General features: G+C 41.2%; 3 protein-coding genes across 5 annotated transcripts in view; 2 read left to right on the top strand and 1 right to left on the bottom strand.

Moving 5' to 3' along the window:
* The window catches only part of grin2ba (glutamate receptor, ionotropic, N-methyl D-aspartate 2B, genome duplicate a), a 122,481-nt gene extending 110,086 nt beyond the window's left edge, over positions 1–12,395 (bottom strand). The window contains exons 1-4 of one of the 3 annotated variants that reach the window (XM_058653369.1): positions 12,319–12,395; positions 11,917–12,059; positions 4,711–4,849; positions 3,592–3,699 (exon numbers count right to left, since the gene is read on the bottom strand). In XM_058653369.1, the coding sequence (XP_058509352.1) occupies positions 3,592–3,618 (27 nt within the window). In that variant the 5' untranslated portion in view covers positions 3,619–3,699; positions 4,711–4,849; positions 11,917–12,059; positions 12,319–12,395. Of the gene's footprint in view, positions 1–3,591; positions 3,700–4,710; positions 4,850–7,885; positions 8,803–9,611; positions 10,507–11,916; positions 12,060–12,318 lie in introns of those variants that run through there. The other 2 variants (XM_058653368.1, XM_058653370.1) reach the window with 2 other exon arrangements.
* A 49-nt stretch (positions 12,396–12,444) lies between these two features.
* On the top strand, positions 12,445–14,649 carry fmc1 (formation of mitochondrial complex V assembly factor 1 homolog). Its single transcript, XM_058653476.1, has 2 exons — positions 12,445–12,622; positions 14,211–14,649. Exons 1-2 carry the CDS (start codon positions 12,503–12,505, stop codon positions 14,412–14,414), a joined length of 324 nt encoding a protein of 107 aa, XP_058509459.1. The 5' UTR covers positions 12,445–12,502; the 3' UTR covers positions 14,415–14,649.
* Positions 14,650–15,986: 1,337 nt separating this feature from the next.
* Positions 15,987–24,205, top strand: LOC131475381 (heme-binding protein 1-like). The gene is made up of 4 exons (XM_058653462.1): positions 15,987–16,421; positions 21,646–21,784; positions 22,527–22,707; positions 23,231–24,205. Exons 1-4 carry the CDS (start codon positions 16,344–16,346, stop codon positions 23,406–23,408), a joined length of 576 nt encoding a protein of 191 aa, XP_058509445.1. The 5' UTR covers positions 15,987–16,343; the 3' UTR covers positions 23,409–24,205.
* The last annotated feature ends 1,699 nt before the right edge of the window (positions 24,206–25,904 follow it).

The raw sequence follows: 25,904 nt of genomic DNA, 5'->3' as shown, positions 1-25,904 counted from the left end.
CCGTCGATCGCAGCTGCTCAAAGATGCTGACCTGTAGCATAAGCGCACTGAAACAAATCATCAACAGCACAGGCTCTCGATGAGACCAGAAAACAACAAGTCAGCTGAAGCACAGCACAGTCACAGAGGCTGCGCTACACGACACATGTTCACGTACAGTTTACAAGAGATTTCTGTACAAATCATCTATATAACAAAGAAATTATAGTGAGAAGCATAAATATATGAAATAAACACACTACATACTGTATAAAATGAATATATTAATAATTACAACTAAGAATGAGGGAGAGGGAAGGCGTGAGATGACTTCTAACTTAATCAACTCTGAAGCCATAGTTACAAATAAACTCTTATTAAGCATCTGATTAAGAGTGCCTGACTTATTAATAAATAATAAGTGCAATAAAAATGCAACCTGAGAAGTTATTCATTTTGGTTTGTGGACAAAACTAGACATTTGAGAACATCATCATTTCCAGGTTTGACGAACACCGATCAACATTTCTTAAGGTTTTCTGATATTTTATGGACCAAACGATTCATCGATTCATCGAGAAAATATGCGTCAGATTAATCGATTATGAAAATAATCATTAGTTGCAGCTCTAGTCATGTTACCTTAATTTTGTCAAAGAGGAAGCACTGTTTGCATGATCTATGGTCTATAAAAAGTAAGTAAACTGAGGAAAAATTCACATCACAATCTCTGTGTAAGATGATGTCTTTAGATTCCCTGTTTTCTTCAACCAACAGTGGAACAAAATCCACACAAATTAACTTTACAATGACAAAAACACACTGAAAAGCTTCACATTTACAGAAGCTGTGTGTTGATCTTCTTCCAAAATAGCTGTCTCTTTGATTCCAGTTCATCACCTTAGTTGTCTCAGCACATGATCAGCCCGACAACTGGAGCACAAACACTGGCGGCACCTGGAGCCTCCTCACAGCAACATCTGAGCACGCATTAAATAACAGATGCCACCAAAGCAAACGTTGGAAGTGCGACGCTTAGCTAATGATTGGATCTCTGGGCTGTTTTCCAGGTGACTTATGTTACGGCCCTGCTGCTGGAGACAAGGATGAGTGAAGACGTATTGATCTGCTGTTTTGCAACCCAATCAATGCCACCGCACAGATATTAGCCGTGTTTTCAGGTCAAGCTAAAAGTCCACCGATCCAGACACTCAATTAATATGAAGTGATACTATTAACCTGTGATAAATAACACTGACGTCTCGCAATCACAGCATATGATTGTGCTGCGCAGGTTTATTCGATTACATGATAATTGAACATCACTGGTGCCTGGGTTGAACAATGTGATTGGTATTCATTACGAGGAGAAATGTGCCAGGGTACATTTGCTATGCCTGAAAAGTTTCTTTAAATAAGACTGCGTTTTCAAATTAATGAGATATGCCCACACCCGCACTGGAATTTTTAATATGGCCATAGAACAGAACTGAAGGCAGCATCAGCACACGAGAAGTCATTGTCTTCCGGAGAAAACACACACAGCTGCACTCTCTCTCCTCGTCTCCACACATCTACAGAAACAAGCAGCAAATCACTTCCTTCTCTGCTCATCTTTTTTTCCTCTTGTCCCTTTCTTCATAAAAAGCCTCCTCACTTCCACATCTAGACACAGTTGGAGGAAAACAGAAAAAAAAAAACTTTCTTTGATTTCAGGTTCTTTTTTTAAACTTAAAAGAAGAGTAATGTCAACTATGACTATTCTCCAAAAATAAGCTCATATGTAGTCTGGCCTATTTAGCAAAAAGAATGCAACACCTGAAACACTGAGAGGAAAACGGCTCATACTGTATATACACAGATATCTGCCATTATCAGAAAGGACTTCATATATCACATTGTATGTTACGGGCCACACGAGTTTGCATGTTCTCCCTGTGTGTGTGTGTGGGTTTTCTACAGCTTCTCCAGTTTCCTCCCACACTATCTAAAAACATGCAGATTTGGGGATTAGGTAAATTGAACACTCTAAATTGACCGTAAGTGTGAGAATGAATAGTTGTTTGTCTCTATGTGGCCCTTTGATGGACCTACGTCCGCTGAGATTGACATGGGGCCCCCTGCGACTTTGATGCGGAGAATAAAGCGTTAGAAAATGGGTAGATATTGTATGTTACACATTAAATCCCCACTTTTGTGCACTGAGCATGAATGATAATGCAGGGCCTGCTGTTAATTGGATTTGAATGGAAATGAATGGACATTTTTACATGTAATCAATGGTGCCGAGTGCTGGTGACATACTGAGGGGCCAAAATTCCCTTTAAAAAAGGTCATTAGGCATTATTATTCTAATAAGACCACACTTTATCCATGATTCCGGCTAATGCTTTTTCTAAACTCAAAAATGAATAACAAAAAGCTTCACAGAGCAATAAAGGCTAACTGTATTAATGCCCATTTTTTCTCAACGGCAGTGGGGCCAGCAATGTTAATGAGATTCACCCTCGCTGCTAATTGATGTAATCTTGTATGACGTAAGGCAATAGTAAGCAATCTGCAGCGTCAGCATTAGCCGAGGCAGCTGTGTGACTTTCAGCTAACGACAGAAGGCCAAAGTAGAGGCACTTCATTATGAAGCTGCACTGCCGCTCTGCTGCTGGCGAAGGCTTGTGGCTTCAAGTAATAGGAGTAACTGTGTAATGGCAGCATTTGCAGTTTGCTCACACTGTGTGCACACAGTCCCCCACCCAACAACCACTGTCTCCTGTCCAAAAAAAAAAATATTTTTCTCACTCTTGCTCCTCTGCACCGAAGCTGAGTCTCTTAAACGTCACGGCTGATTAATAGTGTATGGGCAGAGATGAAAAGAGGAGGAGGCAGGGAAAGGAGAGGACAAAAGGTAGAGAGGTGTTTGGGAGTAATGTTGTGAACAACAAAAAAAAACAAAAAAGCAGATTGTAGCAGAAAACAAAGAATTGTGCTCATATGATAACGGCCTCTTGTGGCAAATACATTTGCTCTGTGTAATTTGGTCCTGGATGCAGAGAGAGAGAGAGAAAAATGTCTTCTTTTATCTTATCACAAAAAAAACATATACCATCCCACACACACACATAAACGCAGCTGAAGTAAACAAACATGTCCAGCACAGACACACGCTTCCACCACAAAAATCTCATTCAACACATCCCTTAATTGCCTGATCAATGCTTGTAGAGGCATGCAAATTAAGCCGATAGTCAATAGGGGCTGGGTGATGTTGAACGTCCACGCACTGAGGCATGCCATTGATCAAAGTGCACACTGTGCTAAAAGCCCAGGATTAAACCATTTGTCTGTAGGCTCCACCTTGAACCATTACCCTGACCCTCAAGCAAACCCGGCGTGAGATACAAAGCAAAAAGCCCTCCAGAAGTTTTAGACCATCCATCACTGAGCTTTAGGAAAGGCACACACTTTCTTAGCCAGGCTGCAGACGCACTAACACACACACACACACACACACACACAGGTGAGATAAGGCGGGACGTTCTCTATAGGGACAGAGGAGAGAGAAAGGTAAGAGGAGCTCAGGCTGCAGAGCAGCCTCATGCATCAATATCGTCTCACCTTGTGTTTTGCCAGCCAAAGACTCATCCCAGCGTCTCAGAAGTAGCATGATGGTGCGGCCTGGGACTCCTCTCTCCCTCTCATAGCCTCAGACTGAGGGAGGCTCAACTGCAATCAGCAAGAGACAAAAGATTATAATTAGGAATTTTCAATTTCTAGACTCTCTACACTCAAAAACAGCCCATAAATGGTTTGTTTTCATTTTCATTTCATTCATTCATTTTTTTTTTCTACCAAACATCTATCAAGTCCATCCACCTGCTGTCAGCAAGCGTCGACAGCTTTGACAGACGAGCAGAGCCGAGGATCAAACCCACAACGTTCTGGTCGAAAGACGACCCACCCTGCCACTGATACACCGCCACCCTGAACCTGCTGAACGCTGAAATCTATAACCCATTACTTCCTTCCTGGCTACACTCAGTTTGTATACTTGTTAAGCACTTGTTCTAAGTTCTTCTTTCTGTTTTTATTTATTTTTCATACCGTTAGTTATCTGATCTATAACTTCTAATTATCATTCATTTGTTGTACTTCTTCTTTTTGCCTTGAGATTTTGTTTTTAGTGTGCCTGTGGGGTTGTCATAAAAGCTATTTTGTGACAATAAAGCTCTCACACTGTGTTGAAATAGACTTTAAAAAAAAACAAAAAAACATTTTAAATAGAGCAAAACAGATTCGTTAAAACCCTCATATGCCACATGTGCCTCCATTGAAACGACTTTAAATTTAGACTTTTTCTGCAAGGAGACAAGACTAACCACCTGGGATGATATCATCCATCAACTTTGTTAGCAAATGAATAGAAAGATTAGTTTAATTAATGGTTGTGGATGTCAATTGTTCCTTTATCATTTGCAGGTCTCACTCCTGTTCGCTCCAACAGGCCACACTCCAATCAAATATCAAATAAAAGCATTTTAGACATCATAATTAATTGAATTACACTCTACCACCTCATTAGGTTTGCTGAAGCAAATACAGATGTTCATGAATGGTGAGATTCGCCAAGCATGTATCTCTTTTCCACATCGTAGTCCTTTCAGTGGTGATTGTGAAACAACAGTGGGGTGTGTGTGTGTGGGGGGGGGGGCTATTTGACTGGCACCAGGAACTCACAGCAGTTTTAGGTGAAATCCTCGAGGGGTCAGGAGGGTAAAGCAGCAATTCCGAGGTAATTGTGCTCCACAGGAGCAGCTTCACTTCTGTTCCTCTGAAGAGATGTTTAGCGTTGCTTGTTTGTCTGACGTCAGCCAGTCTGTTATTGCATAGGGAACAGGGAGGACAGAGGGTTAGAAGCAGGTCACAGCCAGTTAGACTCTCATAACAGTTCAGTGTGCGGTGGCACCGAGTGCAAACGATGACCCGCTTCCCTTAGAATAAGTAAGGTTTGATTAAATGAGGGCAAATTAAAATACACAACTCTACATACAGCCGTCTGTCTAACTGCGATGGCCACTTCTGCTCGACTGAAAAGCAATGTGACCGTCCTGTCTTGATAAGACGACAGAACAATATGATAAATGGTGTACTTGTTTAAACGTCCTCTGGTACTGTCTCTGTCTTCCTCTCACAACAACAGGACTCTATTACCCCCCCTGATTTATACATAAAATACATCATGAAAATATTCCCCCTCATGAGTCCGTAGGAGTGCCTAAAGTAAAGGGGAGAATGGGAGTCTCACTTTAGATAAATGAATAATTAATTGAAATGTGTCAATGAATAATAAACCAATCTCTGCGGGGTAACAGATTGTTCTTTTCATATTTCATAGATTGATGGGCCTCACACAAACTCACACACATAATCACAGACAAACACACTCGTCACATGTACGCCCGCCACTTCACAGTCGACACATGAAACAGAAGGGTGGAATGCAGAGTAGATTAAAACATCAAAGAAGGCCAACGCTGCTCATAGGAAACGCTCAGGCTCTTTAAGCTTGTTTCTTTCGCTCATAATAATCCCACAAAAGAGTCATAAACGCTGCTGTTTCTGTACACACTTTGCTCGGCCGTCTCCTCTCGTGGACAGCGTCTGCGACGATACAAGTGCTCTTAATCAGCGCCGATGAATTATTGAAGAGCCTTTTTATATCAGATCATGACCCATATTTTGCCTGCCTGAAGTGACTACGCTGCCAATAAAATTGAGATGTACTTTTTTTTTTTAAGTCGTCCCACATAGGCCTCCCTCTACCCCTCTAATGGCCGAGCCGGATTCAGACACACGCTGCAGAACGTTACGAGCTTTAGATGGAGCTCGGCAACCCTGATACACTCATTTAACGAGATGATGGATGAGGCTGTCACATGGTGTCACACATAATGTGAATCCGGGGTGTTAAGTGTTAACTCGTACCACGCTGTGGATTTTCATGAGCTAAAATCATCTTCAGGTTTGACTTCTGACACAAACACACACACACACACACACACACACACACACCAACATGCAAATCCTCTGGTGGCACATGGAGGGGGAAGTTAGTGGGAAATGAAATACCTAATCGAGTGTTATTGCTGGTTTCATTAATGCATATGCAGCGCTCAGAGCCAGACATAGGAGTTGTATTGTTGTCTCATTAGGCAGCACATGGGGGGAGAGAGGAACAGGGAGAGAATCTGCAGGAAGGGATAGGATTATGAATCTCCTTAGCCCCTGCTGTCTCCCTTCTCCTGGCTTGTTTATCAATGGCAACGGCAAAAACTGAGCCAGGAAAATTTCTTAAGCTCTATGAAAAGACTTTGGTCTGACGTCACAAGTTGAGTTTTTTTTTTACTGAAACATAGGCTTACACGAAAGTGGAAGCTCTTTAAAAAAAACATTTAACAAAATATTATTAAAATAATTTCCGTTATGACACGAAAACATAACATGACATGATGTAATCTGGCTCTTTCATGATCAACACGTTTTGTATGGAAGAAACACTCGGCTGTATCCATCTTTCCAACTGTTCACCTGGACAGTGACTCCTAACTCTTCCACACAGCTACGTTTGGGAAGACCAGTGAAAAATCAAGTCACATCAAAACAGCAGTTTTACAGTTAAGTGGGATATGATGTTCACATCATTGTCTATTTTGCTGCTGCCACCTCTTCAACCACCACATCAACCGTCTAACTGTGTTTTCTACTATTTTTGTGATCATTAAAGGACAAAAAACAAACAAACAAACAAACAGCTGCGAGCTGCATGTCAGTGGCAGTTTGCACCCGAGATGTCCATTTTGCAGCGTGGCAGCTGTGACAGCTTTGACAGACTACCTGGGTTTAAGTGCTCATCTGTAGATGGGCTATAGGGGTCACATGTGTGCCAAGAGCACCAAGCAGAATGGGTAATGGCCCTGGGTTATGAGAGCAGGTCCCAGGTGCATTTCACAGGTATGGAGCTGTAACCTTGACTGGGCACCATGTGCACTCATGCACACACATACGCACACATGCACACTGTATAAATTCTAACTGTCAGCCGAATGATACTAAAGTTAATCAGAGAAAAGGGGTCAATCGCTGCTGCACCTATGATGGATGGACGGACGGACATGTGTGCATTTGTGTGTGTCCCTGAAAGTCTGTGTGTGTGTGTGTGTGTGTGTGTGCTAGTGAGAATGAGAGAAAGTGGGTGTGAACGTGAATTTCGCTGCAGACACAAAAAAAGACGCACAAATGTAATTCCTCACATTCCTCACAAAGACATGAGAAATACTGTCAGTCACCTGCTGTGAAGCATTTTATGTCTTTGGAGGAAAGAAAAACAGCAGATAAAAAAATAATTACACTCCAAAAAGGGCAATGTAGTGTGTCTCCTCTTGTATATTACTTTATTGATCTACATATATATTCCTCACACACACATACACACACTTCACTGCATTAAATAAGAGCGTGGAGTTGCACTGACAGGCTACAGTGGCTGTCCTCCACTGGGCAGGCAGAGGATAAAGTACAGAGCTAAGGACTAAGTCTACCTCAACAGCTCCAAGCACATTCATGTGATTTTATATCGCATGAATAAAAAGTATGCATGTATGAAATTGAATACTCATGGGAGGTGGGGGGAAGGATAAATGGTGGTAAACTGTCAAGGAATTTCTGATAATACGTCAATATCCATTCAAATTCCAACCTCACAGCACACATACATCCATGTCAGATGCACACACACACACACACACACACAATTACCAAAAATATGAAGCTAAAGATTAAGATGTATTAATATGATCATCATCCAAGACATGCAACAGCAACAGCATGTATGGATTCAAAGCACCGTACTCACCTATTTAACCCTTAACACTGACAAATGCTAAATCTAATCAATTTTGTAGGCAGGAAAAAAATGATCATACAAACTAAGAGACAAAGATGCTGCTTGAGTCTTTAATCCGTGTTAGTAAAATCCCATTCCGATTCAATAGTTGAAAAAGAAATATTGAAATCAGTCAAAAAAAAGTGTCAAAAAAAAAAAAAGGGTCCCGAATTTAGAGCAGTTTTTGATTATTGTTAATTATTTTTGTCATTAGGAATCAAATCCAGGATTTAAAGGGTAATTCCACAGGAAAAACAGCTATATCCAGAGTGGCTTTATCAAGGTGACGGCTGCTCAAAAGTCCCACTTCCCATAATCTTCATGTAATGAAGATAAGAGGCTTTAAATCTCCTTCAGAAAAAAACGTGGAAATATAAAAGATGAGATGAATAAGGAAATGAACTGTGTGGTTTGCTATGCATCCATCGATTGCTGTGCCTCCTTTTGTAGCTCACACACAGATAAACACACACACTCGCAAAATTATTCCGTTTCTTTCCAGTCAGCTTCACGCATACGAGTCAACACATCTTCCATTTTTGTAAAATAAAACAAAAAATCTGCCATTTGTATTTTGAATGGATAGAAGTCAAGCTGATGAACTGCAATGTCACCAAAATGCTAAATAAATGGCAACTCCTGTCTGACGCTGGCAAGTCAATGACGTGAAGTGGTCGAACATCAATGCTGTTGAAAACTAAGAACACACATGAAATGATAGATAAATCAATAATTGGGTCAATTCGGCGAGGCTGAAAGTGATGGTGAAAAACAGAGACCACGAGAGGTGATTAAAAAGATAGAGGCTTGAAAAAAGGAAAGAAAAAGAGGGAAAATCCTTTTGATGATGAAGCCGGTAGGTTTTTTTTTAGCCAATTCTCTTTGAGTGTTTGTGTGTGTGTCTGTCTGCAGGAATGAAAGTCAGTTCAGGAAGATACAAGACAGAGCAAGGGATGGAGAGAGAGACAGAGCGAGAGAGAGACAGAGCGAGAGAGAGAGAGAGTGCGAGAGAGGGGAGTATTAACAGACGACTCCCCTACAGAATGAACAAGTGTCGGCTTAAATACGCTTTGCAACAACTGTGCACCGTCGCTCATGAATTACGCTTTTGCTCAAGTTGACCTTCATCTGATAAACCTTCAGTGAGGAAACTCAGACACACCTCACTCTAATGAGCTGATAATGAACATTCTCTGCACAGAACGTGGAGTGTGGACGTCTCGCAATGTGCATGACGGCAAGCAAACGGACGTGTGAGGAGGACAGTGTGTGACAGCGGGGCCTTTCAGACACTTTAATGAGAGAAGAAGAAGAAGAAGAAGAGACTTTTGTGCAACAACATAGAAATGACAAGAAAGTCAAAATGTGGTTCCATGATGACGACCGGAGGGGGTGCTTGCTTGATGAGTCACTGTGGCCTCGGTTGAGGAGAACAAAAATAAAAAAAACAAGTCAGAAACACACAGATTATAGTATGCGAGGGGACAGTGACGTGATGATGACATGGTATGAGGCAACAGTCAGCTGAGAGCCAGATGGGAGGGGAGCCAAAGCTAGGTTGTAGGCCAGTGTGTGCGTGTGTGTGTGTGTGTGTGTGTGTGTGTGTGTGTGCGTGTCAAGGTGTGTACCCAACACAAAAACACCTTGCATACACAAACAGAACAAAGACTTTGAGACAGACACTAAATAGACCTACCTATGGTTAGATTTAAGAATCGCCCAAAAAAGATGCATAGGATGGTAGAAGGAAAAAAGAGAAGGAGGAAATAGGAAAAGGTACAAAAGTGAAAAAGGCATAAATAGAAAACAGAAGCAAGCCAATTATAATGTCTCTATGAAAACTGCTTAAAGTGAGGAAATTAAAAGACTCAGGGAGTAGTTAAAGTTACGGGTGGACAGTGAGTGGAGCGGTGGGGAGTAGGAGGAGGGGGAGGCAGGCGGTGGAGGGAGGAGGGAGCGTGGGCTGCACAAGGATAGAAAGGGCTGCAAGTGATAGCAGTGAGGGAAGGAAGAATGAATGAAGGGGAGAAAAAAAGAGGATAACGGGGGCAAAAAAAATCCCCCTCCTCTTTCTCTTTCTCTTTTTCTCTGTCTCTCTGCCTCTCTCTCCCTCCTCGTCTGGCTCATAAATAGAGGAAATTGTTGACCAGGTAAATGGCAAAATAGATGAGAAGACAGAGGACCGAGAGAGCAAGCAAATGAAAAGGTAAAGCACCTCCCAGCAGCGCAATGAGGAAAAAGAAGAACAAAAAACGGAAGATAAAAGCAAATACTCCAGTAGCCTCCGTTGTCTCCAGTCTATATGTGGAAGGGGAGATTGGCTAGTGCCAGTTGTTCCCCTTCCCCGGCTGCATTCTGCTTTCTTCTGTCTCTCCTCCCAAAAAAGCCTTCCCATCCAGATGACAAAAGCCACAGATGTCCTTTCCTCTCTGTCTCAACTCTGGACTGATATCACGTACCACTCACACAGGTTGGACATTGTTGCAGCAGCAACGCACAGTATCATCAATATTGCTCAGGGAGAGAAAAAAAAAAAAGGCATTGGGGCTGCTGCTAGTCAAGCACTGCCTGCCTCATGAGGAAGGATACTGAGCTGGAATTGCTCTGTCTCCCCTCTCCCGCCCATCCCTGCAAAAAAGATGGGAGGTGGGCCCACTCGCTGCATTAGTATTCATTGAAAGAGTGTGAGAGAGAGAGAGAGTGAGAGGAGGAGGTGGGGGGGGGGGGGGGGGGGGTGCCTTCCAACAAATGTCGAGGAAGCAAACCGGTGTGCAAAACTGATAAGAGACTGGCTCCCCCTAGAGTCAATTATCAATACTCAAGCTCAAATAACAGGAAACATTGGGTGTAAAATGCTGGTTAAATGACCTGTGACCTGCCTTCACACAATCCAAACACCTATCATTTTAAAATCTGCAGGTGTATTCTCTGCTTCAGATTCTCCAGTTGAACAGTGTTGGCGTAATCCACTGACAAAAAAGTCCCTACATATTAAATATGACCCTGATTTTTGATCTGAAATCACTGCTTTTCCTCTCTGTATGAAGAAGTACCAGCATCTTTAATCTTAAATTGAACCAAGCATTAAAAAGGCTTTCTGTTCAGGTCCATGGTGTTTTGAAGCCAGCATCTTTTTTTTCCCTCTACATTTGCACTGAGACAAACTCAGCGTTGCCATAGTGACAGATGGCTGCTCAAAAGTGGTCCAAATCAAAGCTAGAAGCAAACAAACTAGGTGGCCAGAAGTACCTTTAAAAGCCAACGGCTGCAGACAATTTTCTCGGTTTCTGCTACGTGGAAGATGATTTCATTTACTGAGATTGTTTTATTTCACCTGATATGCAAATGATGACACAACACTGCATTGTGTAGGATAGGAAAGGTATGCACTGAAGTGAGGAAAGAATTTGCATATTTCTCTTTAAAAAAGCTTTACATTTATTCCAACAGGCAACACTGAGGTGTATGTGTCGTGTTGTACCAATAATGTAAAGTAGTTATTTATAGTAAAGAATGGAAAGAAAGGGCTAAGGAGATGCTGTCAGATACTGAAATGTCTCAAATATGATTACAAATCCCCCCAGTCTCATCTACTGACAGTTATTCTAAAATATAGTACAAGATGATAAATGAAGGATCTTCACACTAGATCAGATGAAGGTTGACAAACATTAGCAGGTGATATGGATCACCATCAAATTATAATGACCAACCAGTAGATGTTACACTTGAAATAAACCAAAATATTAGGCCTGTCTTGCTACTATAATTCAGAAAGGTTTTGGAATAAGGTTTTTCCAGATTTTATTGATTATTTCTTAATTTATTTTGTTGTTAGTCATTAACTGGTGGTTACATTTACCCATTTATTTGCTCAGTTATTCATCTATTAATTGATTTAAATGTTTAGAAAATGAGAAGAAATAAACAAAAAGATGCTAACCGTTCCTCAAAGTGGGTTTTCGTGTGCCTTCTTTTAAATAAGGACATTTTGGAATTACCTCATGGTGACGTTGAGGGTGGAAGCCATGTAGATGAAGCTCAAAATGTGGTAGAAGAGAATAGGTGGAGGTGAATGGATCATCAAGCATGGGAATGACACATCCAACCGTCTCTACTCCAGCTTTTGCCAAGTCTCAAACATCTGTAAAAAATATGTCATGGAGAAAAAAAACGTTTAACAATACAGTATATTGACATGATATGTTCGAACGACACCCCTTTTTCACGTGTGTGCTCGGATTAAGAACTGGGGTTCAGAACCGTTAAACACTTCACGCAAACAAACGGTAATTATAGTAGAAAAAGCTGGAGGAAACTGAATTGTTTACGTGTCTCCATTATGATTATATGTTCACATTTGATTTGAAGGCTGTTTTAGCCTGTTAAAGACGAACTGTTACCTTCAAACAGCCGCAGGAAAACGCTGGACGGAACACACTTCACAGGTGTTGCCGGTTGAAACTTTTTAGTGTGACACATCGCCGCCTTGTGGTCGACATTCGCGCGTGTCGTCTGATCGATTGTGCGTCGTGGATTGAGCATGCCTGGCTGTAGTCACAGCATTAATTTGACCACAGATCAGAGATGGCATCGCCGCTGCGAGTGTGCAGAGGAATCTTAAAAGAGTTACGAACCATCCAAGGACCGGTGTACAGACAGTCACTGGCCTACAACTATGTCATGGACCAGTTTCGTAAAAATAAGGCGAGTTTCTAAGCGACGGTTGGCTATTTTGGCAACATTGCTAACGGGAGCTAGCAAGATAACACTCATAATAGCTGTATTATTTGCTAGTATTTTACATAATAATGTGAAAATGTCTCTTGCTTTTCAACCCTTCGTAAAATGTAGAAATGTATCAAATATCCATGTTATTGGAGTGTTTATTTTTCCAACCCTGACTTACTTAAGCACAAGGTGACAAATGGAGCACAAGGACATGCTAATATTAGCTAACGTAGCATGGCTCACTTTTTGTGACCTGTCCAAACGCAGAGTTACATCAGAACGTGTTTATATGATCGTTATCTGCGTGAATGTGAAACAAGCTGAATAAAGTCATTACATTATTATGAATTACCACTATTTACATTATCCTTGTTCCATATTTTAATTGCTTGTTTTGTATTTATGCAAAACTGTCGCTCATTATGGCCAGGGTGTCCTTGGAAAATAGATTATTAATCTCAATGGATATTTCCTGGATAAATAAATGTTTAAAAAAATCTAAATCAAAAACAAGGTGCCTAAAGACCACATCTATCTTTGCAGTGAGGAAAAACATTGGATACATTTTCCCCTTTTTTCCCCATCACCTGTCAACTCCAGATTCAGCTCTCTATTCATAACTCAATGAATGTTGTATAGAACTGAAACTAACAATTCTTTTCATAATCGATTCATCTTAATCATTTTCTTGATTAATTGAGTAATCGTTTGGTCTGTAAAATAGAAATTGTTGAAAAATGATGATCGGTGTTTACCAAACCTGGAAATATTTATGTTCTTATGTGTCTTGTTTTGTCCACAAACCAAAATTATTCAGTTTTAATGATTTCTTTGTTATATGGAGCAAAGAAACCTGAACATATTCTCATCCCTCAATCAGGGAACTTGTTGTAATTTGAAAAAACACTCCTACCGATTAATCGATGACCTAAGTAGTTGATGTTTTGATAGAGATGATGTTATGATTTAGTAACCGATTAATAATCAAATAATGGTTGCAGCCCTAATGTTGTATTAATCTTTCTTTTGAACAATCTCTACACATGTCTATTTAAGTGCTTGTGAGTCCTCATGTTTCTCTGTTGCGCCGCTGCCTGTTGAAATGAAGCATTGGGGTTTTAAACATGTTGGCGTAAAGCCTGTATTATTCATGCTTGAGAGAAGATGGCTTACCAGGGAGGTTGAATGCATGTGTAATCACTGAAGCACAGCAGCAAGGAGTAACTCTTGCATGTCACTGTGTATTTGTCCCATATTTGTCTGAAAAGCCCCAAAGGCCCGATCATGTGTATGTGAATCTCTGTAGGCTGTGGAACACATGTAATGAAGGCAAAGACGCATTATGGCATAAAACCCTGTGATAGCATACATTTGTTTATGTTGTATACTATTACTGGTCACATGGCTATCTCCTTCATAAACAAAGTCTTACATTATTCTTTTCTTTGGTACTCGATTGAATACAAAAAAAGAGAGGACAACTTAGCACCCTCCATCAGATTTATCTATTAATGTGGATTTATTGGGATGATAATCTGATTTCCTTTCTTTTTCCTGCTCACAGGTGACAGGAGAAAGGTACTGCCGTGCCCAGCAGGAGGCACACCATGCCTCACACACATACCTGTGTTTGTTGACATCCACCAGGAACCACCTGGCCCTGCACAACCTTTACCATGGCAAAGGAGAGTGCAGCCCAGAAGAAGCGGCTGGCCTAGTGGGGCTCAGGCTGCCCACTCAGCCAGGAGGAAAAGGCTGGGAGAAATGAGAACAAGGAATCTTGAAACTCTTCAGAAAAGACTGCTTTGTTGCCAGTTCAAGTGGCATCAATACATTTCACATGTGAAAATGTATAAATATTTGACTGTAATCCTGCAGACTGGGGATTGTGCCACTGTAGACTGCTATAATATGCCACTATTGAAGCATATGTTGAAGCAAACACAAAAACAAACTGTAAGTGCATTTTCATTAACTGCTCCATTAAAATATGAATTACTGTTGCACTTTGTTTTTTTTTAAGTTCTTTAAACATATCACTCTAATACACTTATGTATCAACAAAACAAGCAACAAATTCTCTCTAATAGTACATGTGCATGCACTTTAAGAGCCAGGTATAGAGAGAATATTAAAACTTGTAAAATGTAAAAAGGTTTTCCCAACATACTTGTCATTCACTGTGGTACACATTGTTTTTCTTACAGATATCTTCTGTTTTCATGCCTTTGCATCAGGGGAAACTGGCTGGACAATTAAAGAAGCTTATGCACAAATTGTTTTTGTATCTGTGCTGAAGATGTTTGAGAAGGTTGACCTTTAACCTGAGCCAGCCACAGAATAAGTGTTCAAGTTGAGAAGCTACTGCCATTACATTATTGCGAGCTATTGGCCTTTTTCACAGCAGACGTCTTGACATGTTTTTGCAGGAAAAGCAGTGATAACATTAATGGCGGCACTGTTTAGTTCCCATAAGTCGGGACCTGGAACTGAATGGAATTCAGCCATCATTAATTGGATTATTTACATCTGTGAGCTGTCAAAATGTAATGCAAGCTGCTCAGTAAGGGTGATTGTTACAGCAGGGTTTCAACACAAAGAGTTGTTATGTTTTCATAATGTAATGGGACAAGAGGAAAAGTCTGAAAAATGACAGAGTGTTTGAGGCTAAGCACAGGTAAGACGCACCAGGAACGAGGAACAGTGGTAACAAGTGTCTCATACAGTATGTTGCATTGAGTGCTGTATCTTCTCTGTCTGTTGCCTGTTCCCTTCGTCGTCTACAGCAAATGTCGTCCCCCTTTTTCATTAAATCTACCCTTCCTGTTTCCTCTAACTCTCAAGTGGTGACTAATGTCGCCTTCAGATGAAATTTAAATAGACCAACCCTGGAGCACAGCAATGCACAATGACACGGTGAGTAAGAGAGCACCAGTGCGCTCCCAAAGCCCAATGCATCCTGACATACAAACAGCCTGTGTCAACATCGAAATTATGCAAATATGTAAATGTGCCTCTCCACACACACACACACACACACACATCACAGACTTGCTGTATACTGGCACAGACGCGTGTGAGTGTGACACTGAAGGATACTGTGGTTTTTTCAGGGAGATTTGGAGCAGGTGACTTCACATCCACCTCAGACTTAAGTATATGCAACTCGATGTATTTTTAATGTCAGTGCAACCTGAACCCATCTGTGGGTAATAAGCCGTGGAAAAAAAAATGTGGCTGTCATCTCGATGTCCCACTTTTGGTGAAGTGAAACCTTTATGAGTGAAAGGCGGTGATAAGCTGCGAGGAGGGAAAACTACACGCGCGGGGGAGGAGGGAGGAGACAGATAAACAAGCAGTCAGTGTGGAGGCTGAGCTGTTCTTCGCTTTCCAAAGAGGCGAAGAGTCAGCATCTCCAATTTCTGTCTACAGTAAAACGAGAGAGAAAACGCATCCTCTGTTGAGTTCAGCGGAACAAGCGCACATTCTTCCTCTGCGGAGACTTTGACTTCGTGCGCATCTGGATATTGCTGCGAGTGACATCTTATTTATCAGGCTTTCTCCTGGAGCTGGAGCACTTCATAACGAAGCGCGCTGTCCAAAGTGCACGTTGACTGCAAAAAGGCAGCAAGAAACGACAGAAAAGTAAAGCGATCCAAGGGAGTGGAGAAAGGCGAGGGGACCTGGCCGAGGAGACATGTTTGGCATGCTCAAGAATTCGCTCTTCGGAACCACCGAGGAGACTGAATATAAACTGCTCAGCAGTGAGACAAAGGTGGGTAAGCAGCAGTGATGGGACACCTGTCACTCACACACAACTTCATTGTTTCATGTGCAGTCCCTTCCTATGAGCCTTTTGGCGCATGTGCCTCTGTCTTTACGCACAGTAAATCTTGCTTTACTCCAAAGGTACAATGTTTCCCCTTCTGTTTGCATGCATTATTTTACCCAGTACTTTGTGTTGTGATCATTTTGTTTGCCTGTTGTTGTTATCACCTCCTCTTTAACCTTGACTGGCAGCCTGCTACTTAATTGCCGGTGTGACCTATAAGGATGCTCGCTGAGCCCCAGTGTGGGGCCAAAGGTCAGAGCAGTCAGAGGTCCTCTGCCAATCAATCTCTAAGGCGTATACTGATTTAGACGGTGCACCGTTATATGTTTAGGTTGTCCTGTTCTATGTTACTGTCACTGCTTTATGATAATGTCTGTGGATGCATGTCTGTCTGTCTGTCTGTCTGTGCATGTGTTACCTTCTCAGGACATTTTCTGGCATAAACACTGACCTTGGAGACCAGAACCTTGTTCTAATGAGGCAGAACCTCGCTCTGACGAAGTGGTTGAGTGAAGGGCTAAGATTTGAAGTGGTTAGGTTTAGGTTAAAGTCATTAACTGATAATGGTTACGGTAAGGGATAAGGTGTTGGTTAGTGTGTCCAAATGAATGGAAATTAATGCAAATTCCGAACATGAACCTAAGCCTGTGTATGTGTCATTGTCTGTGTGTGTGTGTGTCTGTGTGTGTGTGTGTGTGTGTGTGTGTGTGTGGGTGTGTGTATTTATATCTTTGTGAGGTCCCAAAAAAATGTACAAACCTATCCTTGTGAGGACATTTTGACCTTGTGGGGACATTTTGTCTGGGCCCCACAACGTTTAGGGCTTTTTCAGGGTAAAGACCTGGTTTTAGGGTTATGGTTAGAATGGGGTTTAGGGTACGAGTTAGGTACTCAATGTGACGGTTAAGATTAGGTTAAGGGGAATGGGAATTGATTATGTCTATAATGTTTCCTCACAAAGATATAAAAGATATAAAAACAAGTTTGTGTGTGCGTGATCTTGTATGGGTATTTTTGGGACATTTTTGTGCCGACATTGTGGCTGATCCTCAGATACTGTCACCCCTTAAAAGGGCTTTTTGGTTTTAGGGTTAGGCTTAAGCACTTAGTTGTGATGGTTAAGGTTAGGGTGGAGGAATGCATGTCTATGAGGATCCTATGAAATGCTGCACAAACGTGTATGTGTGTGTGTGTGTGTGTGTGTGCCCACACGCGTGTAATGGAACCAAAAAAGAACAGGTCAGCTGACCCTGCTGTGTCTTTGGTTTACCACTGAGCTCAGATATGGCCTGTGTGTGTATACTGATACACTGACCATCACTGATGACGACAATGATACAGAAAACTGACGTCACAGAGGAAGAAGGGCATGCCCTCTCCATGTCAGCACCCCTCCCCCTTCTTATGTTTCTGTGTTTTGTCGTGTTTGAACATGTGTAATGTGTGTACACTTTGAGCAGATCCCTTTATGCTCAGTGATGTGTGGGGGGGTTTTTGCGCGTAAAAGGAAATGCCTGACAACCATTCTAAAGGTTATTCTCCAGTGACCTCATGACCTAGAGTGCACTACTGCGAGTGTGCATCAAGCCATGTAATGTCACGACTGGCACGGTTTGTGTGTCTGTCTTTGAATGGCAGCTTACTTTTCACAAGGAGACAAAGGACTTCCAGACATCCAAACAGGCAGGGAATCAAATGACCAGAAGTGGCACACACCCGCAGACAGGTAGATCTGCTCTGGCACTGTGTACCAACAACTTACGTCTGATGCCAGAACTCAAAGACTGCTGAAGCTGCCAGCATGTGTACAGATTAGGGCTGCAATTATTTTCATTAATAGATAATTTGTCAATTATCTGGACATTTTAGGACATTTCCTAGCATAAACACTGACCTTGGAGACCAAAACCTTGTTCTAATGAGGCAGAACCTCGCTCTGACGAAGTGGTTGACTAAAGGGCTAAGATTTGAAGTGGTTAGGTTTAGGTTAAAGTCATTAACTGATAATGGTTACGGTTAGAGATAAGGTGGGAAGCTGGCAGCATGTGTACAGATTAGGGCTGCAATTATTTTCATAAATAAATAATCTGTCAATTATCTTCTTGATGAATCGATTAGCCGTTTGGTTTATAAAACGGTGTTTCCCAAACGTCAAAATGAGGATGTTCTCAAATGTCTTGTATGTCCACAAATCAACATTATTCAGTTTGAATCCTTTATTTGTTAAATGGATTAAAGACACAAGGAAATAAATGTGCACTTACTGCAGAAATGTCTAAGAAAACGTTTACTTTTAGTCAACATTTGCGCTAAAAGTGGAGAAAGAGGATCGCGGTTGACATAATGTCCAGACTGTGTGCAGTATCCATGCTCCCTTTAAGTGTTAATTATCCAGTGGTGAACAGTCTAAGCTGAAGGTTGATCAAATCTCTGGACTTGACTGATGTTTAAACAGCCAGTATTGAAATCCGATCCCATCACCTGATCTTGTCTTACACCCGCCTGACTCTGACACCCTACACTCTTAATTAAAACTGACACGAAATACAGAGCAGTTGCCTTACATGACATGCACACACACACACACACACACACACACAAACGCATACACACATACATATACAGGTGAAATGATGTTAGACGTTTGCTTTTTGCTGAATATTAAATGACGAGGCAGCTCAACAGTGTTGAAAGTGTGTTGATTATACATTGTGTGTGCTTTGTTGTTCAGGCACAGAGTAATTATTGCTGTATAAGCGGCAGCTAAAGCCCACATATGCTTACAATCACCAGACACATTAAACAGACAAATTAATTGCACTACTTAACTGAAGTCAGACCCGTATACAATGATAATGACGGTCCCACAGAGCAGCCAACCATTATAATTGCTGTGCAGGAGCCGGGGCACCTTCCACACGTTAGACCAACATGATAACATGGTGTTATCTTGTATGCGCCGAGGAACGACTATGACTTGAGCGTCTGATTACAAGAACACTCAACACAGGTTTCTCAGGTCATGGGTTTGCACTGGAGTGTGATTATGTGGATGAAAGTGTGACAAATACAGTGGTTGGAAGATATTAAGACATAAACAGAATCAGAAAAGTAATGATTTGAAATAATCATTTGCATGATTTGAACTTTCCTCTGGGGAACACAGTGGAAATTACACCCGAGCATATTTCCATTGTTGTCTTCTTTTCTACGGATGAGATAAGATTTGTATATCACAAAATCACTGCATCAGATATTGGAAAAGACAAAAGTGAAATAATTTTTTACCTAAATGCTTCACTAAACACAGGCAACATGCTGTAAAGAGAGATGTTCACCACCTCTGTCATGTGACATATGTGAAATAATAATGCTCTAATTGCCTAGCATTTGGAGCATTCTTTTTTTAAATGGCTGGTTATATTTTGGTGGTAAATGCATCTGCACAAATGTCTTTTTTAACAGCTAAATAATTATTAAGAGGTCAATGACTGTATCGTAAAGGTTGTCATGGATATCGTACCAGACACAAAAAATCCCAGTAGCTGGTTTTAGAAAATGGCTAAATGACTCCAGCTCCCCACACAACCCTCATGTGGAGGATAAAGCAGTTGAAAATTATTTCATTCATTCATTCATTCATTTATCTTAGAGCAGCCAGCAATTTCAAACTGGTCTATTGAATTGTAATTATATTCCAAAGCACAAAACCATTATACACACACACACACACACAGTGAAATGCTATAATAATGCTATACATATGTGTGTGTGTGTGTGTGTGTGTGTAGTGAGGAGCTGTGTTTGAAAGCTGATTCTTTTAAAACCTATTTAAGATGTTGCTCATCGTCACAGCTGAGTGACTGTGCTCCACGTTAACGTCACTTAATCATATTTAATGCACAACTGTGGCATCATATTCATATAGTGTGACTAGCAGGGGGTGGGGGTGCGTTTGTTTTGTGTGTGTGTGTGTGTGTGTGTGTGTGTGTGTGCATAGTTATGTAAGACCATACATCTCTTGCCTATTATTTGCTGTTGTACTCACTGATCCCTGCAACGCAGTAGATACAACTATGTCACAGGGATGTAAATATGTTTCTTCTGCATCCTGTTATTTGGCCTATGTTGATTTCATACACCCACATGTGTGCAGTCACGCACACACGGGTTTGCACCGCTATTCTTCTCATTGACTTAAATTCATTTAGACTCTTTAAACAAACCTTAACCATAACTAGTTAATGTCCAACCCTAACATTAACCTAACCACAATTTAAATCTTAACCCTAATTTTAACCAGTTCTTCAGACATGAGGTTCTGCCTCATTAGGATCAGGTTTTGATTACAAGTGCAGCTTTCTCAGTGGACATAATGCATTCCCTTCCTCTAACCTTAAAGAGCAGCTTCACCAAAAGAATATACAGTATTTTACTAATTTCCAGAGATAAATGTGTTATTTGATCATCATGTCTCATTCCCACAACAACAGAGGAGGTTGGGATTGTAAAGAAATAATAATAAAATTGACAAAAAGTCGACGTCAAAGTCATGTCCTTGAAAGAAAATAAAAGCTTTATGCTGCTCTTTACTGTGTTTCTGTCAAGTAAAAGATCTGAAAAAATAAAATACATTTAAAAAAAAAATAAGCCAAATGTAATCCAACTCTGTATAGAATGTAAATTAAACAAACACAGCAGCGTCATAATGAGTTTAAGTTTATTCTTTACTTGAAGTGGTAAAAACTTTAACCTTTAGTCCACACAACGGAATGCCTATCAGTTTTAACCCAATTCTAACTCTTAAACCTCAAAAAGCTCTTTATAGTAGTGAGGACAACCTCAAAAAAGGTTCAAATGGCCTCACAAAGGTAGGACACACACACACACACACACACGCTGAACCTGTCAAGTGTGAACAATGTCCAGGGCTTTCGTCCTCAGGAGCAGATTGTCAGCATCAGTGTGTCACAGATGAATCACTGCTGAGCTTAACCTCATCCCCAAGAAGATGACAACGGTGTCCATGTGTGATTTGTGCTCAGGGTGCATGTGGTAAATGCATTGTGTCATTGTGTATTTATGTACATGACATAAGATACTCTAGCAGTGTTTGGCCTACAGATGCCTGAAAGCCACACCCCCGATTTCCCTTCCTACCCTATAGGAAGGCGTGAGCTTCGAGGTGCGGCGATATGATGCCTCCAAATACGCTGCCGTCTCCTCTGAAGGACGCTCTTTTGACCAAGTGACAGGCGAACTGGTGAAGAAGCTGCTCATGTACATTGGTGGAGACAATCAACAAGGTAAATTAATCACAATCACAACAACCCCTAAGCAAGGCACTCAACCCCCCATGGATGAATGCAGAGGACAAATTCACTATCACTAATTGGTGTGGTTGTGTGCAAAAAAGACTCATTTTAAAGTAACTGACAAAGAAAAAACATGAACCTGGATTTAAATGGAAAACTGAGAGATGTTTGGGAAGTGAAAGCAGAAAAACTACATTAATAGATCTTATAAATAGATTCCAATTATTCTGTGTTTATTTAAGGGAGAGAGCATATTAATGAACATACACATGTAAATATGCAGGCGTCAGCAGAAGCTGCTAATTTAAATATTTTTATTTATTTTTTTACATGATTATTCATATTTCTAGTGTTTTTCATGGATTTATTTAATCAAAAATGTAAATATGTTTGTTTCTGATGAAGTTTATTACGTGGCTTTTATTGGTTTTGCCCTCTTTAGGTCAACAGACAAAAATAACACCAGGCAACTAAAAGGCCTGCAAAATCATTATTTAATCCGTTTGGTATTTATATATGGAGGGATTTGCATGGCCTGTTTTGCAGCAGTCTGGATTAAAGCGATCAGTGTTGACATTTGCATAATGATATTATGCACTCGCCACTAAAATCACACATACTGTGACCTTTAGGTCTGAGTCGTCTGCTTTTCAGGAGGATAACTGAGTCGCTCTGCTTCTCTTTATATCCACAGTTTGAAACTAATTCTCTGTCTCGCATATCGTCCTCTAAGGTGAGGCCATGGGTACAGCAACTCCCTTGATCGTCACAGTGTACCCGCGGAACGACGGCGTTCTTTCGCGCAGGCTGGTCGCCGGCATCCGCATCCCCACCATGTACCAGCAAAGCCCGCCGACTCCAACCGACAGTGCGATCAGGATTGAGGAGCGGCCTGGCATGACCGTCTATGCTCTGTATGTGCCATAACAATCGTCAATCAATGATCCACACATGACCCACGAATGCACGGATAATTTCTTGCAGCATGATAATGCTGGAGCTGCTCCAGGGGCTAATGTACCTTGACCTCGCCGCTGCTGCATGTCATTTTACATATCAATGTACATTTCATGGTCCAGTGTGTAAGAATTAGTGAAATCTAATGGTGGGGGCTGCAGATTAAAACAAATGGAGGACTATTCCACTCACTCGCTTTTTCAAGCATGTCAGGGAGCGACAGTGGCCACTCGCTCTGGCTGGTGTAGAAACATAGTGGTAGTGTGTATAGAAAATTATTTTTTCTGTCAATAAAAAATGAAATACAATCTGCAGTCTCACTGTTAGATGTCCCACATTTTTTACAAACTGAACCTTTAAGGTTTAGTTACAGTGAGGCAGCTCATCCAATCGAGGAAGAACAAATCACACAATTCTCTCCTTAAAACTAACAATTATTCATGACATTTTGATCTGGTGTGTGTGCGTGTGTGTTCACAGTCAGTTTGGAGGATTTGCTGGGGAGAGCGAGTACCGGGCAGAGGCCTTGCGTTTAACGCGCATCCTGGGTGAGACGGCCCCCTTTCAGCGCAAGCAGTACTTCTGCTGTTGCTTCGACCCACCGTTCAAGCCTTACGGACGCCGCAACGAGGTCTGGTTTCTACAGGAAGAGCCGTAGGAGCCGCCAGATTGCAGTCAGTGCTCGTGCTGAATTCCTCGTTCAGCCTTACACCAACCACCCTCTCACTCCTTTAGCTCTAGCAGTATTTGATTGGACAGAGCAATATGGTGACATGACCTTTGACCGCGCACACACACACACACACACACACACACACACAGACACACACACACAGACAGACATTACCCATGTTGCCTTCACCCATCTAATCTTTTACTTGTCACATATACTGTATAGATGCCACACTGACGTTATTGAGGATTCATCATTGGTGCAGTTGTATCCACTTTATTGCGTTTCTTTTCTTTTACTTTTGTTTTCTAACTGAAGCTCAATCAGTGATCTTCACATTTGAAACAAATGTAGTGTTAAAAGGGGGGAATGCAGTTATCAATGTCTCATGTATTTCATGTGGAGACTTTGCGTGGCACCATGGCCGAATTTCATTGTCTAAGATCAGGCAAAGATGTTGCCTTTTATTACCTTGGTATGCTGCTAACACTGGCTTACAGGTGTAAATCAAAACAAATAACTTGCTGAGTATTTTTATACAAATGACTTGTAACATGTCTTTGTTTCTTCTTCAGGGGATCATTCAGGTTATTTAAAGTGTGGTTGTATGAGAACCTGACACATAGTGATAGTCGTTTGCTCTGCACTGTAAACTGCTCACTCCCTGCACCAAAGTCCATAAGAAATCCTTTAATATTTTTAAAGACCTATCTTTTTAACCTGAGCTATATTTATTTATTTGAACTTTTAGATTTATTTTATGATTTTAAACATAGATTTTTTTTATTTATCCATTTTTATATTTTAGTGTCTGGTGAGTGGGGGGGTCATTTTTTGTTTGAGGAGCACTTTGAGTTGCATTGCCTCGTATGAAAGGTGCTATATAAATAAAGTCTGGTTGGTTGAAATCAGCTGTTTTACTGTCGTCTCACCAGTAAATTCAGATTTGTTATTTTGTGACTTTGGTGTGAAATCCTACTTTCACATTTACCTCAATGACACAAACTTAACAAACGAGGCAGCAGGAGTCCAGAAGCTCCCGTTTTACCAAACAACTCATTTTGTTCGTGGCCTCAGGTGCAGGAGTGTGTTCAGTGTTCTTATTGTGGGATAACATAGCAAATATATTCAGAAGATACTGTAGACTTATGCAAATGTCGATTTTATCTGGTGTTCCTACCAGCAGCCATCTGATCATCTCTGTGAGGGCAAAGTCATCATTGACTGTGAGTCAGTCCCTCATACAACCACACTGATCTATCACTCTAAGGATAGATTAAGTCCCTACTGATCGCCCATCTCTCCTGAAGAACAATGGATCTTTGATCACTAGGACACGATGACATCTGCTACAGTCTTCACAGTGAATGATGCCATGTTTCCATCCACACTCAACACCGTGTCGTCAAAGTTTTGACATTTAAAGAGCGTCCAGGTGAACATGTCCCCTTCCTCTTGCCAGAGTGAAAACCTCTATCCATTCTAAGCTACTACAGATAATGATGGATCCCCAGTTATAACCATGTACAGTAACATCTGTCTATTTCGACGTCACTCAGACCATAGGTTTTTCCTCACAGTTATGGATATTTTGACAGGTTTTTACTGATCTCATTAACAACAGCGCTGTGCAGTTTATGTAAATCAGTAAAAGTGTGCATAGTAATGCACATCCAACTTTAGCTGACACTGAGTGCTGGGCAAGCTCAACAGAAATGAAAAATATCTGCACACTCGCGGTTGCAGATTGGTAATAAAGAGTTTTCTTAATTACCAACCAGGTGACACTTCTACACAAATGCAAGAGAATGACAGGCTTTCAGATTTTTGAAGACCACAGTAGTTCCCTGAAGTAACGTTAGATGTCACACATTTTTATAAACTGAACCTTTAAGGTTTATTCACAGTGAGGCAGCTCATCCATTCGGGGAAAATAATCACACAATTCGCCAAAACATCACCTGGTCGGTAATAAACAGTTATTTTATGGTAATGGTATGTTTTTACTGCTCAGTGTGACCTCATGAATGGACCTCATGTCATTCATTTGATAACTCGACCTCTCAAACTATCTTTGGATTACCAGACAGTTGCAACAACTCTGGAAACTGGTGGCGTTCCTATGACTGCTGTGCCGCTATGTCCAGAGAGAAACTCGACCCTTTGAATACTGAAAAGATTACATCATAGTCACTGCTGCCATGTTGCAGCTGCTGCTGCTGCTGCTGGTGGAGGAGGAGGAAGCGTGCATGGCAACTTTGGCACAACTGTTTGTGGTGCCAAATCTGACTGCCTGCCAGGGAGAGATTTACCCTGATAGACACGGGTCACATGGCTGATATTACCAGGACCACGTAATCACCTTTAACACCCCTAGGAACACACGGCCAATCAGGTAGTAAATAAAAAGCATGCAACAAGCCTGTCAGCTATTCTTGAGACAGAATCTATATATCCAAGGCTACCTGAGCCCTTAATGAA

This window comes from Solea solea, chromosome 16 (assembly GCF_958295425.1).
Source record: "Solea solea chromosome 16, fSolSol10.1, whole genome shotgun sequence".
In the NCBI taxonomy this organism is placed as follows: Eukaryota; Metazoa; Chordata; class Actinopteri; order Pleuronectiformes; family Soleidae; genus Solea; species Solea solea.
The sequence above is the reverse complement of the archived record's forward strand: the minus strand, read 5'-3'. Positions and strand labels throughout refer to the sequence as shown.